Genomic DNA, 15,492 nt, shown 5'->3' on the forward strand with positions numbered 1-15,492 from the left:
CGTTTCCTGTGTGTACTGTGTGATCATTACATTTATTGCATGTAAATTGCATGTATTGTGCGTACATTGCGTACATTACGTGTTGGAGCTGATGGAGCTGTCGGAGCACTTGCAGCTAATGGTCAATTGAAGCATAGGAGAAAAATGTAGATGGATCTGATGACGTGAATTGTAGCTCTTGGAGCCTGGCGTATATTGGAGAGATCGAATTTCTTTTTCGATAAAATGATCCTCTTTTTTAATTTGTAGATTTGACTCTTGTATTATTGTAAATGGTTCTTGATTTGACTAGCGTATTATTCCATACGGTGCATGTATATAAGCGAGTCCTAAACAGCAGGACGCTCAGTTTGTTACTGACGTCGGCGGTGTAAGGATCACCTAGTTTGTTTCTTCTGGTGCATAAGTCGTGTCAATTAGCTGTTCTTGAGACCTCGATGGCATCTTTACCGTCTTTAACGACGAACTCGGAGGTTGTACCATCGTCTACGGGAACCTTGACGACAGCTACGATGGAGAAGGTGCAGATCCCGTTGGCAACGACGACGTCAACATTGGAGGAGATTTCAACAGATGTGATACCACCATCATCCGAAGTTTCATCGTCAGCAATGGATTCTTCAACTAATGAAGAGCGTACATTGCGTCAGTGCAAATACTGTGACGCATCATTTACTATCACCTCAAATGCTCGCAGACATGAAAGAAGCAGTTGTTCTTATAATGTTAAAAGAATACAATTTCAGTGCAATAAGTGCAAAAAACTAATTTCACGTCTTGATAGCTTACATCTTCATTATAAAAAATGCTCCGAGAAAGTTAAGTGTGAGTATAATGAACATGGTTCTTGTTTTGACTCATGTGTTGTACCGACTGATGAGTCTATATAAGTGAGACCCTGGTGATGTGGACTTCAGTCCGTCTCTGGCTGCGGTAATGAACGGATCGGATAGTTATACTTGTATAACATAATAGACCGGTATCTAGCTAATCTTGAGAACTCGATGGCATCATTACCACTATATACACCAACCTGGATCGAAGGTCTACCATCATCAGTGCAGAGCACGATGACAACGACGTCTACAGCTACACCTGCTCTCTCAGCACAGCAGGAGATTTCGACGCGTGCAACATCTTCTGCAGAGCAGACCTCAACGGCTTCAGAAGTTAACATGTCAGCAGTGTTACAATGGTTGTCAACAATTCCAGTGTCATTGATGAAAGAAGGAGCATCCAGCGGTGTTCCATCATCCGACTGCACGTACTGTGAGAAGATCAAAAACTTGAAATTACGGGATTATGTAATACACAATTGTAGTAATAACTCTGAACGTATTAATTATCAGTGCAACAGGTGTTTAAGCAAGTTTGTACAATATGGAAGATTAAAACGACACCTCAGGAATTGTGATAGAATGGCTGTACATTCATCGGAATCAAGCTGTATATTTTGTAACAAAACATTGGCAAATATTCAAAGTGCACAACGACACGAAATATATCACTGTCCTTTTAATGAGGTTGATAATTCGTCTTTGTGTGAAAATTGTGGTGTACCAATATGTCGACCTGATAAACTGAATGGACATTTTAAGTCATGTAAAAGACTTGGTCCATACAACAAGAAGACTGTTTGAATCGAGAAATCCACAAAACTTTAGTAATTTTTCTGTGTATTTTTTTTGTACTTGTAGTAGTGTAGTATGTATGTAATAAAAGTTTTTTTAATAGAACTTACGGTGTTTTTATTTTCTCAAACCTAACACTTTAGTGGTACTTTTAAAAAAATTTAAAGTTGTTTTTTTTTATCGGCCAGGGATCGAACCAAGGACCTTAGTCGATCTATTCAATCAGTATATTTATTGTCAATTTATTTAATGAATTTTGAAATTTTTCCTGCATCTCTAGCATAAAAATTATGGATTACCAATATGTTGGTCTTGATGTCTGATAGGATGATGGTCGTAGAGGATTTAGAGACTCTTTACGAATGTTGAACATAAATAATTATTTTTTACATAAAATTAAACATTATTGCATCGATCGGGTATCGAACCGAGGACAGGAGCGGATCGAATCAATATGTAAATTAATGAGTGATTTATTTAATGAATTTTGTAACTTTTCCCGAATTTCTAGCTAAATAATTACGGATTTTCAAGATGGCGGCCAAATTTCAAGATGGCGGGTGTCACAGTAATAAATGATTACTGCACTCTAGCGGATAAGAACTAAACTAACATGGTGTCAGCACACTCTCGCCGACGAAAACAAGATTGTGGTCTCCAGCAATGAAGACAAGATGGCGGACATGACGTCATACTAGGTGACGATATATATGCTTTACAAAAAGTGGTGGGAGTCAGTCTACCTGAGTCCACTGTGAGGGAAGGATCGGTCGCCATTTTTATTTTTTTGCCGTCACCGGGGTCGAATCGAGGACTCCGAACTCCGTGTAGTAAAAGTATTTTTTATAAGTATTTTATTAAAATTTTATTATTTAATTTTTTTTTATTTTTTAAAAAAAATTTCATTAAAATCGGATAATAAATAAAAAAGTTAAAGATGGCAGCCGTAACGGAAATTGCAACGGTGACGTCATCATTCAAAATGGCGGAAAACAAAAGGGCGGAAAGTTCGAGAACACAATGACGTCATCCAAAATGGCGGATCCAAGATGGCGGATCCAAGATGGCCGCCGTGATCTACTTGTCCCGTTACGTTATATCCCGTTACGCTTTGTCCCGTTACACTCATCCCAGATGACCGCCGTGACGTCAGAGATGGACGTGACGTCAGAGCTCGGACAGTCTCCTCGCTCCTCGCCCCGGACCCAGTTTCAGTATGCCCTATTATATACAACTAACGTGTATGCAAAAATAACCATAGCCATGTTTTGACCAAAGTTACAATATATTTCTTGTAGTATTTCAAAAATTTTGTTAGAAGCTGGTTTGGAAAGGAATCTTTTGTAAAAGTACAGAATGTGTAAGTAATTCCGGGTTCGGTCGTTGCAGGAGGGAAACGTAAGCCGGCGGCCTCGAGGCGGGCACTCACCAGGGCCGGCACGTGGTTGAAGATGTAGCAGAGCCCCAGCACCGCGACGGCTGTGCACATGCGCAGCTCCTCCCACTGCACGCTCGCGGCGCCCCTGGCCGCGGCCTGGTGGCGCGCCAGGCACGGCGCGCGGCTGTTGGTGGACGACGTGGACGACGAGATGCACGACGACTCGGTGGCCCAGCGCAGCGCGTAGATGTGGTCGTACATCTCCTCGAGGCTCGGGCCGCGCGCGAGGCGCCTGGCCGCGGAGTCGCCCGCGGGCTGCTGGTCGCCGCGAGCCCGCGCCTTCTCGTCGTCCTGCTTGGCGGAGCCCAGGGACGAGTCGGACATCACCGAGGCGTCGGACTTGAGCAGCTGCGCCTCGCGGCTGGCCGGGACACGCGCCCTCTGGCCGCGCGCCAGGCACCAGCCCACGGCCGTGACCGCCAGCGCGGCCGCCGTGGCCAGCCCCAGCAGGGCGTGCACCGCGACGGACAGCACGGCGTAGCGCGCGTCCAGCTCATGCGGCAGGAAGACGCAGTAGACCCGGTGCGCCGCGGTGAGGTTGCCGCCCTGCCAGGAGGCCGCGCCGGGCCGCGTCTCCGCCAGCACGGCGGCCGCGCCGAGGCAGGCGGCCAGCGCCGCCAGCGAGATCACGTGGTAGGTGACGTGGGTGCGCCTGGCGAGCTGGCGGTAGCGCAGCGGGCGGCGCACCGCCAGCATGCGGGACGCGGCGAGGGTGGCCAGGGTGGCCGCCTGCAGGAAGTGCAGCGAGTTGAGCAGCCACGACACGGCGGAGCAGAGCGGCTGCTGGCCACCCAGTGGCCGCAGCAGCGTCAGCACGGCGTAGCAGAAGGTGGCCGCCTGCTTGGCCACGCCCTGGCCCACGACAGCCGCCACCAGCAGGTCCACCGGCTGCCAGTGGCGGCGGTGGTCGTGGTAGATGACCAGCGTCCAGCAGAGGACCACGATGATGAGCGGCGACCCCACGGCGGTGGCCACCCATGTTGCCGCCTCGGTCTTCATGGCATAGTCTTGGTCTGCAACAAGGCAAACCCGTCGTCAGACACCTGCATTCCTAGGTCATAACTTGTATTTCAATTACAACTTTTGAAATTAGACCCGAGTTTTACATGGTCTTGAAGAATCCATATTTCCCCGTACCAATACACGTTAAGTCACACGAACGAGCAAGTTATCGCAGCCACGGCCGTCGCCAAATGATTTAGCAAAAAAAATTTCCACTTCGCTCTAATCGACTGTTCGTGCGGCCAGCAACGAAAAATAATAATAAAAATAATCAAGTTGGCTACGGGAGAAACCTGTTTGACGGTTGGCACATCGCCGTCGGCCCGACTTAGGGGTCCGCCTACCTCGCGCGCGAAATCTCTTGCCAGCTTTCGTAAGCCACGCCATCCAACACACCAACAAACTGTTCCTCGACGAAAATAAGAATAAAAACATTCAAACCATGTTGAGCGACAACTTTCAACCGGTTTTGCCAATCAAAAACTCTATTTCGGAGCCCCTGGAAATTTTCAGAACGGCGTAGCTTAAGATATTCTGACTGAACAAACACGAAACCTGTTGGACTCGACTTCAGCCTTGCCACAGACATTTCACTTATAAAAGCTCCAAAGTCACTGCTGAGTGTCCCATTCATTGAAACGTTGTGTTGCGCGCGCAGAGTCCTCCAAAAAACGTCTGTCCACCGATCACAGAAGCAACGCAAGTAAAAGTTTGAGCTATTAAGTTCATCGTTAAATGATTACGCAAAATTCTCAGTTTGCATAAGTGGTAATTTTTCACAGAAAAACTTAACCGTTCTTAAGTCTTCACGACACTTTGCACACGATCGCGGAATTGTTTTCCTTAACGTCTCCGATCGCCGAAAGAATCTTATTCCGCAACTGAATAAGCCGAGGAGATTGAAAATTTTGTATTATCCTATCAAGTCCGTGATACGCCTGGGAATAATCACGTCATGTTAAAAAAAAAATACATTTTTTTTACAACCGCATGCTTTTGTGTCCGCCTGTGTGCTGTCGCGGTAGTGGTGTCCAGAATTTATGTTTTGTCAGATCGCTGGGTTCGTCAGTGCGTCTATATGTTGTTGTTGCGTTTTCCACATTATACGTTTAGTATCATGGTTGGGTTCCTTTGTTTTCCAATGTCTTGTCCATGTTCTTTTTTTCCCCTTTGTTAATTGTTTTTGTTGCATCTGTCTCGTCGTTGTCAGCCCACTGTGCTCGTTGGTGTTGTATTATTTTTATGACAAATTATTCCACTCTTTTTTCTGTGTTGTATATGCTTTAACTTTTGACATAAGCATGTTTTTTGACGTGACAACGTCTAATAAATCAATGAACGCCGGTTGCACGCACGAAAAAGTGTCCCGTTACGCACATTTTTCCGTTACGCTGTGTCCCGTTACGCTCATTGTACGCTTGCGCCGCATCTATCTCTCTTCCACTCGATTGGAACAACCATCGATTTGACTTTTTCGAGGCACATTAAACTTGAAACACTCCCATTCGTTTCCTACTTTCCTATCATCGTCCTATCCTTAACAGAATAACACAGATTAAAAGAAGTTAAATAGCAAACATGTATAAAGTTATAGTTAAAATAATCTCTTCGTTAAAGTAATAAACATATTTGAATTAATGAGTGCAAATAAAAGTAAATTTAGCAATTAAATTGTAGATTTCATTTCACTCCTTCTTTGTATCTATAAAAAGTAGTGATAATTCAATAAAAATGATTCAATTTTATTCATAAAAGTATGCAATCATTCCATAAATGTTTTGTTATGACGTTGTCACGTTAAACTATCGTTAGGGCCATGCATATTTCGCGAAAAGATTCCCAGACCAGCTGAAAGTTAAAACACTGTAGCATCGTATGTGTTTCGTGACTGGATGAGTTTCTTTCAGGTACATGTCGATTGTGACAACACCAATCACATGAAGTCAGTGCGGAATCAAACGCGTCCTGAATAGCTCGGTAAAACAAGGTGACGACCTCTCTCGCAGATGGCCGCCAATCACAAGGAAGAAACCGATGGTGCGGGTATACCTTGTTGCAGTTTAATAGACGTTCAGGTTTTTTCGCGAAAATCGCCTGCCCCTAACTATCGTCCATAAACCGACTTTACAGACAACCAATTTTTTTTGTATGTTCGAAATTTCATATGTTTTGAGGTTTATTATGAAGTACAGTGTAACCAGCAAAATGCATGTTAAAAATAACCTTTCTACTTAATCTTCCCCGTCGCACGAACCGTTCATAGTACGTAACAATTAAGTGGAGCGATGTTGTTGGGAAACCAGTACCAGCTCGATGGAGCAGACTCCGTAACCACACGCAGGATTTGAATTAATCTTCCCATTACGGTTATTGCCTCTAGCTGCTTCTTTGTCGACTAGACGTAAAGTGCAACTGAACAGTAACGATTATCCGTGCGCAGACATAGACATAGTGCGGTGATGACCGAGACACGCGTGCATGCCCTACGGAATGCCGGTCCGTTGTGTTACCATGCGTGTGTGCGAGCGTATGTGGCGTGCGCCATCACAAGTTACTACAGACGGAAACACAGAAGGCAATTCAGGCAATAAGTGCAGATGTAACAACACAGAGCTTCACATTACGTTGCAATACGTGTTTTGACCACCACATTTTATGTGGTGTGAAATAGGTATGTGGTATTATTTCCTCTATTTTTTAATTCCAAATATACTTATCAGATTTTTTTAAAAAAAATTTATTTTTAACTTTTTTAACATCGAGAAGGGACAAAAAACAGTTGTCACATCAGCACCATCGATGTATGTAAAATAAGACACTTTTTCGCTTTGATTCCCCCTAAATTAATAGTAGTATAGTTACGTAGCCTGAAAACCAACTACATTTAACCAAGCAAAAAAAATAGCAAATTATGTTTCTTATAATATAGATTTTTCACCTTTGAAACCATGCTTGAAGGAACAAAATGGGTTTGGCACACTTTTGTTTTTCCAATGTAATTTTATAACACTAGAAGCACTGTAAACAAGTGCATCGATACTAACAAATATGTTATTACTGTCTGAACATTCTCAGGCAAGAATATTTTTTTTGGTGAAAATTATGAATAAATGTCAGCTGCGTAATTTGAATTGCCTGCCAAGTATATAGCACGCATTACACACGACAAGCTAAAGGTGGTACACCAAAGCCTGCACATACAGACCTGCAACGTATGCGTTATTTTCTAGTTCCAGATTGTACTCCATGCAAGTAGGGTCATGCATGTTTCGCGAAAAGATTCCGAGACTAGCTGAAAGTTAAAATACCGTAGCAACGTCTGTGTTTCGTGATTGGTTGGTTTTCTTTCAGGTAAATGTCGATTGTTACACCACCAATCACAGTTATTCAGTGCGGAAGCAAACACGTCCTGAGTGGCTCGGTCAAATAAAGGAACGACATCTCACGCTTACGGCCGCCAATCGCTAGTGCGGGTATACCTTGCTGCAGTCTAATAGAAATTGAATTTTTTTTTTCGCGAAAAATATCTGTCTCTACATATAAGTGCGCGTAATTAGTAGAGACCGGCAAGATTGCATTGTTTATAACCGCGATTATTTCGATGAATTATTGGCTAGCAAAGTAGACTTGAAGCACTTAGATTTATATTTTTTTTAGCTAGTGCAAATTCAGACTGCTGAAGTTTGGCGTCTCGCTGCATACAATAATTGTATAATTTTGTATACCTAAGACAGGAAAATTTCGCGAATACGTATTCGCGAAATGCTGAAACTTAAATAGTTATACCTTACTGATGCCTCTGCTGTGGACTCAAAACTCATCTGCAGGAATCTGGGTCTAAGAGAAACACTCAACCAAAGCTGTATCGAATCACAGGCTACTACGTTGGGACTTCTAACAAGACAGCAGCCAATGTGTGGGTGACATTTGCCCGAGTATACGCAGAACTGTAGGGTTCATTCTGAAGGTCACTGAACACGCGAATTTTTCTGGTCTCTATATATACACGGTAATTTATAGGAGCAGGCATTTTTCGCGAAAAGATCTGAACACTTATTAGACTGCAGCAAGGTATACCCGCACCTGTGGTTTCTTCCTTGTAATTGGCGGCCGTCTGCGAGAGAAGTCGTCGCCTTATTTGACCAAGCCACTCAGGATGCGTTTACTTCCGCACTGAAACACTGTGATTGGTGTTGTTACAATCGATATGTACCTGGGAGAAACTCACCCAATCACGAAACACAGATGATGCTACAGTGTTTTAACTTTCATCTAGTCTCGAAATCTTTTCGCAAAATCTGCATGCCCCTAGTAATTTATTGTGTTCTGAATACGTAAATATAACATGATAAAGAAAACCACTATTTTACGCGAAATTAACATATAACACATACAAACAACAGTATAGAGACCGGAAAAATTCGCAGATTCATTTTGCGTTACGCTAGAATCCAAACACACCTACTTTCATATTGCTTCTGTGATTGGCTCACAGTTTATCTTAAGAACTTTGAGCCAATGAAAAACCTTCACTCAAATAACTATCGAATCGGAAGCATCCCAGTGGACAGGTCTCACAAGTCAGTAAGTAGCCAATGAGAATGTAGCATATGTCCAAGTATGTACAGGATCGTGGAGTCTATCCTAGAGGTCCTTGGAGCCGTGAATTTTTACAGTCCCTAACCATAGGTACGTGCATTACTGGTTTGTCTTCATTTCTTCATGGCAGAAACAGAATGACTGTGTGTTTTACAGAGCCTTGCGCTTATAGGCGATACCGCGCTAGAAACACCAACGAGCGACGCATTTATCATTCCACCTCACTAACACAATTACACACCTGTTATAGACAGACCACATAAGTGGCGTATATGTTTTACTGAATTAATGATATTTCGTGTTTTTGCTCAAAAATTTTAATAAATTCATAATAAAACTACCACTTATTGTTATTAAAATTTTTATTCAAATGTTTTTATAAACTTTAAACGCAAAAAGGTTTTTCAATTCTAGCATGAAATCATAATATGTTTATGTCATACGATACAAGTTTTGAATTAACCGTTCGTGCGTAGCTTTTGTCGTTAAACTCTTAATTTTTGTACAAAATTTTTAAATGAGGATTTTTTTTACCAAAATTCTAAAAACATTAGGTTTTTCCAGAAAATTATGAATGATGGACTCAAAAAGAACAACAAAGGCTTTCCACGAACGGTTAATTACATAGGTCTACAAATTTTTTTATTTTAATTTTATGAAAGTGGCTTATCTTTATGTTTTTGGGTGTGCTGAAACTGAAAATGAAATCAGGTTTTCTCCATCACGTACAGTTTTTTTTTCAAAACCATATAACATAGTAGCAGTTGTATAGCATACATGCATAAGTACATACATACATGAATTAATTCACTTGTGTCAGATTGTGTTTGTTTATAATTATAATTGATTAAATGATAAATTAAATAATAAATAAGGGAGAAAATAATTAAATAAATAAATATAAATAAAAAATAATATCGTGTATTTCGTTAACTTGTAACTAGTAGTGTATGTTTTTTTCCGTAAATGCTGCTAATTAAAATGAATGAAAAAATATGTATACAAAAATAGTGTCAAAAAATTGTAGTTTTTACACTTTTAACTACTATTGTTTGTCATTAAACGTTTTCTACATTGCATTAGGCATTATTCTTTCGCAGTGGGTGGTGCAGGCATGAAGCTCCTGGCACAACCTGTACAGACAGGAACGTACTTATCTGTCCTCATCAGTCAGTGTTGGAAGCTAAACCGGTTTAAACTTGTTATATCTGGACTTTGGAGCCCATGTGGCTTCTCATTCTCACAGTCAGCCAGTCGAGTTGTGTTAGTGAAGTGAATACACGTAGTTGCGTGCAAGTGGTTACAAAAGTTTGTGCGTTTCAAACTGTAATTGCCAAAGATGTCTCATCGTCGTTGTCTTACCAATCCAGACTACTTCTGTTTTATCTGTGGTGAGTACACAATCAAGAAATACCAACGAAATATAAACGATTTCGTCAAGAAGGTATATTATGCATATTTCGGGTTAAGAATAGGTGATCAAGATAAAGTGTGGGCTCCTCACAAAGTATGCCATAGCTCCATAGAAATACTCCGCTTGTGGTACAAACGAGAAGCAAAATCGTTTAGATTTGCCATCCCAATGATGTGGAGGGAGCAAAAAAACCATGGGGATGACTGTTACTTTTGTACCTGTGATGTTCAAGGTTATAATTGAATAAGGAATTTGCAAAAGGTACCAAGTCCACGTTATGAGCAAATTCATGTTATACGAGATTCCGAATCCCCAAAGTGTTCTCTTTGCTGTCAGCAAGAAAAGGAACCAAGTACTGTATAAGAAATATGATATACGGACTAGTAAATATATGTGGAACTTGCAAAAGGTCGACAATAATATGTTTTCTGTTGTTTCTCAACAATCTACTTACAGGAACTTGGTACCGTTTGCAAATTCCTGATTCAATTCCAAAAACCAGAAGCTCATTAACTTGAATCTGCTAGTCGTCCGGTACCACACGGTCCAGTATTGCCAGTTTCTCAGCCTCCTGATGGACAAACTTGATTGGGAAATAGAGGGGGTAGCTTCCAACGTAGAAAAGTATGAATCAAACAGTGATTTCGAAACAGACAGTTCAGATAACGAACCGCAGCTTTTTTCACAACAGGAGTTGAAGGATTTAGTGCGAGATCTTGGCCTTTCGAAAGATGCTGCTCAGTTACTTAGCTCCCGCCTTAATAACAAAAAATTTATTACAACCAGGCACATCTTTTTCATGGTATCGACATCGCGAAACAGTTTTTGTGCCTTACTTTGCACAGGATGAGAATCTTGTGTACTGTAAAGACATTCCTGGACTGATGGGCCAATTTGGTGTACAATATGACTCAAATCAATGGCGTATATTCATTGACTCTTCTAAAAGAAGTCTGAAGGCCGTTTTATTACACAATGGCAATACATATGCCTCTGTTCCGGTTGGTCATTCGGTACATTTAAAAGAAACATACTTTACTTCTCGACAGAATTCGTTATAATGAGCATAAGTGGTTGATCTGTGGAGACCGTGACAGAAATTCCCACTAAAAAAAAAAGGTCATCAAGAGATTCTCTGTTGCCAGGCGAAAAGAATTTCATTAGAGACAGTTTGCTTCCTTCTGACAAAATCCTGCTACCTCCTCTACACATAAAGCTCGGGTTGATGAAACAATTCGTTAAGTCTCTCAATCAAGCAGGTGCATGTTTCAAGTACTTATGCTCCGTGTTTCCTGGTTTAAGTGACGCCAAATTGAAAGATGGGATCTTTATAGGTCCAGACATCAGAAAACTTTTCGCAGATGCACAATTTGTTCTGACCATGGATGAGAAGGAGAAGGAAGCCTGGAATTGTTTCAAGGAGGTTGTAGAGATGTTCCTCGGTAACGTGAAGGATCCGAACTACAGAAGTATCGTGGAACGCATGTTGCATGCGTTTTAACAACAAGGTTGCAGGATGAGTCTAAAGGTTCACTTCTTACACTCGCATGTGAACAATTTTCCGGAAAACTTGGGGAACGTCAGTGACGAACAAGGCGAACGGTTCCACCAAGACATCAAGTAGATGGAACGTAAATATCAAGGTAGGTGGAATGTGAATATGCTAGTATTGTTGGATGCTACATCGTGAATCATCTGAAGCGTCCTATACACGGAGGCGCACACGCAGAACTTTCCAAGAAAAAAGAAAACGTTTTAAGTGAAATGATTGTGTACTCTGCCACTCTGATATGTGTATGGACTTATATATTTAGTATTGTTAAACATGGGAAAACCTAAAAATTGTCAGCCGATTGTGTCCATTTATCTCAGTTCCTGTCTGTACATGTTGTGCCTGGAGCTTCATGCCTACAAAACCTACTGAGGGTGAGTGATATTAGAATTTATTACTTATTGATAGAGACCTGCAAAATTCGCGGATTCAGTGACCTCCATGATAGACTCTACTACAATCTACACACTCGGGCAAATGCCACCTGTTCATTGGCTGCTGACTTGTGAGTCATCTCGACTGGGTGGCCTGTGATTCGGCACTTCTATGAGTGAGGGTCTCTAATTGGCCCCCAGTCCTCCAGATCAACAGTGAACCAATGGTAGAAGCAGCGCTAAGGTATAATTATTTGAATTGTAGCATATCACGAAATGAATCCGCGAATTTTGCAGGTCTCTACTTATTGATTATTTTAGTATATTTTATATTGTATTGTATGTAACGTCATTTTATGTTATTGTATTTAACATCTTACCAAACGTTCAAGGAAGAACAAAAACTACACTTTCCATGTCTATTATATACATATAGGTATGCTACATACCTGCTACTATGTTATATGGTTTTGAAAAAAAACTGTACGTGATGGAGATAAACGGACATCATTTTCGGTTTCAGCATACCCGAAAAACATTAAGATTAGCCACTTTTATCAAATCAAAATTTTGCTTGTAGACCTGTGTTATCAATTTCGTATTAAAAGATTTCAAGGTCTCAATTAATGCTAGGATTGAAGAATAAATTAGCCTTTTAAGATGTTTTATTAATGACTTATTTAATTGGAACTGGAACTCTTGGTTCACTGTAAACAGCGGGGAAACAACCACAAGCCACAATCCCTGCCTGGAAGAAGGTTCGGCGGGTCACCAGGCTCTTTCAGGCTCGGAGGACACGTCGAGTCCTTCAGAGCAGCGCGCGTGTGGCCCAGGACTGTCCCTTACAATCGTGAGCAAAGCCACGAGTATATTGAATAAAGAATTTGTTGTCTGTAAAGTCGGTTTACGGACGATAGTTTAACGTGACGTCATAACAAAACATTTATGAAATGATTGCATACTTTTATGAATAAAATTGAATCATTTTTATTGAATTATCACTATTTTGTATGGATACAAAGAAGGAGTGAAATGAAATCTACAATTTAATTGATAAATTTACTTTCATTTGCATTCATTAATTCAAATATGTTTATTACTTTAACGAAGAGATTATTTTAACTTTAACGTTTATAAATGTTTGCTATTTAACTTCTTTTAATCTGTGTTATTCTGTTAAGGATAGGACGATGATAGGAAAAGTAGGAAACGAATGGGAGTGTTTCAAGTTTAATGTGCCTCGAAAAAGTCAAATCGATGGTTGTTCCAATCGAGTGGAAGAGAGATAGATGCGGCGCAAGCGTAAAATGAGCGTAACGGGACACAGCGTAACGGAAAAATGTGCGTAACGGGACACTTTTTCGTGCGTGCAGCCGGCGTTCATCGATTTATTAGACGTTACGTCAAAATAATTCTGAATACCAGCCCCTTCTGTGATCGGTCTCACTCGCCAAGCTGATGTTTCATTTTCTTGTCATTGCTATCAGTTACCGGTAGGGACTAGAATAATTAGAGGTTTCGTTGACCTCTAGGATAGGCTCCACAGTCCTCTGCACACTTGTGCAAATATTCCCTCATCATTGGCTGCTAACTTGAGAGTTGTCTCGAATGGGTAACCTGTGATACGATTCTTCTATGATTGTGAGTCTCTAATTGGCCCAGATTCTTTCAGATTATAATTGAACGAATGGCAAAAGCAGCACAAAGGAATAATTATTTGAATGTTAACATATCACGAAATGAATCTGCGAATTTTTCCAGTCTCTACCCATTATATTACGCTTTGTTAATATCTGTTGAAAATTTTGTGACATAGCAAAACATTCATGAAATGCAACGTATTAAAATTCTAGGTTATTGGGAAAAAGATTTAACTGTCACAAAATAACGAAACTAGTATCAATCCAACGGTATGCTAACATCCTGTGATCTTAATAGAAAAATATAGCAGTTTATAGTGTTTACGACATAACATTGTTTTTTACGTAAAATACGTCACGATTTTCGCGATAAGCTAGAATTGAAATACACATAGCAACTTGCTGCGTCTGCTATTGGCTCACAGGTAACGAGGAGCACTGTGGGGCAGTGAGAAACCCTCTACCAGAGAAGTGTGGAATCAGTAGTTAACTGATTAAAGAGGTCTCACAATACACCAGACAATGAACAGGTAACATTTTCTCTAGTATACAGAAGACTGCATGCAGGTAGTTTAAACAGCGAATGTTTCTAGTCCCTTCCCATAGGGGTAGTCCAGAGTTAACAGAAATAGCCCTTAAGCTGTGATCACAATGCCACGACCAACACGACACGACAAATCGAATAGGCGGCGTACATCGTTCCAGCAAGACACAGTTGATTGCGCAGGGTCACAATACCACGACAACTCTAATACGGCTGTCGGCAAATTATTCCAAACCAAATGTGTCCATAAAATACAGTATATAATGCGCCTAAAATAGTGTATGCCCTATATAAATATTTAATTTCCTGTTGTCGCCTAATGCATAAAGTGAGATAAATTTTATTTTAGATACGAGGAAGCAAGGTATAGACATTTTGTTATGGGACGGAAAATAATTTCGCTGTTAGCTAAGCTGAACATTAAAAATAAACGTAACAAACAGTTTAAGTCACACTACAAACGTGAAAGTATACCCAAACGTAGAAAGAAATTTGTTTTTTTCAGCATAAAGGTTTGCCACGTGGGAAAATATTTTTGAAGTTTAGTTCTGTGAGTTATCGGTTTTGCTTTCCGCCGTGCGGCACGACAAGAAGAAATTATGAGCGCGCGTTTTGTCGTGTCGACGTCACGGTGACCCTGTATGCGATCGTCGGCTGCTGAGCGTGTCGTGCTCGTCATGGCATTGCGACTCCATCTTCAGGGCGAAGCGATGCCGTGAACAAGATGGCGTGTGGGTCGGGGCCTTGGGTGGCAAGTGGTGGCGGAGAGAAGCGACCCGGGAAAGGTCGGTGCAGAACACTTCCCGCGGAGCCACGTGCCCCCTGGGTCCCGTGGGTTGAGAAGGGGGGGGGGGGGGTGCCCGAACGCGACCGCGCGAGGCCGCGCTGCTAAGTGTCACGTTGACCCGGTTCGCGCCCGGCTGCTACGGCGAGTTGCGTCCCTAGGCGCTCCCACGTTTAGGGAACCACAGCCCCTCCCTTCCTTCCATCCTTCCTTCCATCCTTCCTTCCTCCCTTCGACCATGACGAACAAGTATGGCCAGAGGCAGACGCAGGAGAAATTCACAGATTCATTTCGCGATAGGCTGAGGGCGGTATTCCAAAGCACTGCCTTTTTGGGATACAACCGTAAACCCTAACTCGCGGGGGCCGTATTCCAGAACGTGTCCAAAACAGAATCCCAGTAATGCAACTAGATCGACAACCGTTTTAATAAACTGTGCCCTGCGCGAGGCTATAAACTGGTTTCAGCGTATTTTAGCGGACGTTTCGCAACCAACGATACAACTGTTATGGCA

General features: G+C 41.7%; 1 protein-coding gene across 2 annotated transcripts in view; it reads right to left on the minus strand.

The window, feature by feature from the left end:
• The window catches only part of LOC134529220 (uncharacterized), a 168,574-nt gene that overhangs the window by 94,860 nt on the left and 58,222 nt on the right, over positions 1-15,492 (minus strand). For both annotated transcript variants that reach the window (XM_063363093.1, XM_063363094.1), the window contains exon 2: positions 3,061-4,082. In XM_063363093.1, coding sequence (XP_063219163.1) covers positions 3,061-4,068 — 1,008 coding nt within the window. In that variant the 5' untranslated portion in view covers positions 4,069-4,082. The remainder of the gene's footprint in view (positions 1-3,060; positions 4,083-15,492) is intronic.

This window comes from Bacillus rossius, chromosome 2 (genome assembly GCF_032445375.1).
Source record: "Bacillus rossius redtenbacheri isolate Brsri chromosome 2, Brsri_v3, whole genome shotgun sequence".
Taxonomy (NCBI): Eukaryota; Metazoa; Arthropoda; class Insecta; order Phasmatodea; family Bacillidae; genus Bacillus; species Bacillus rossius.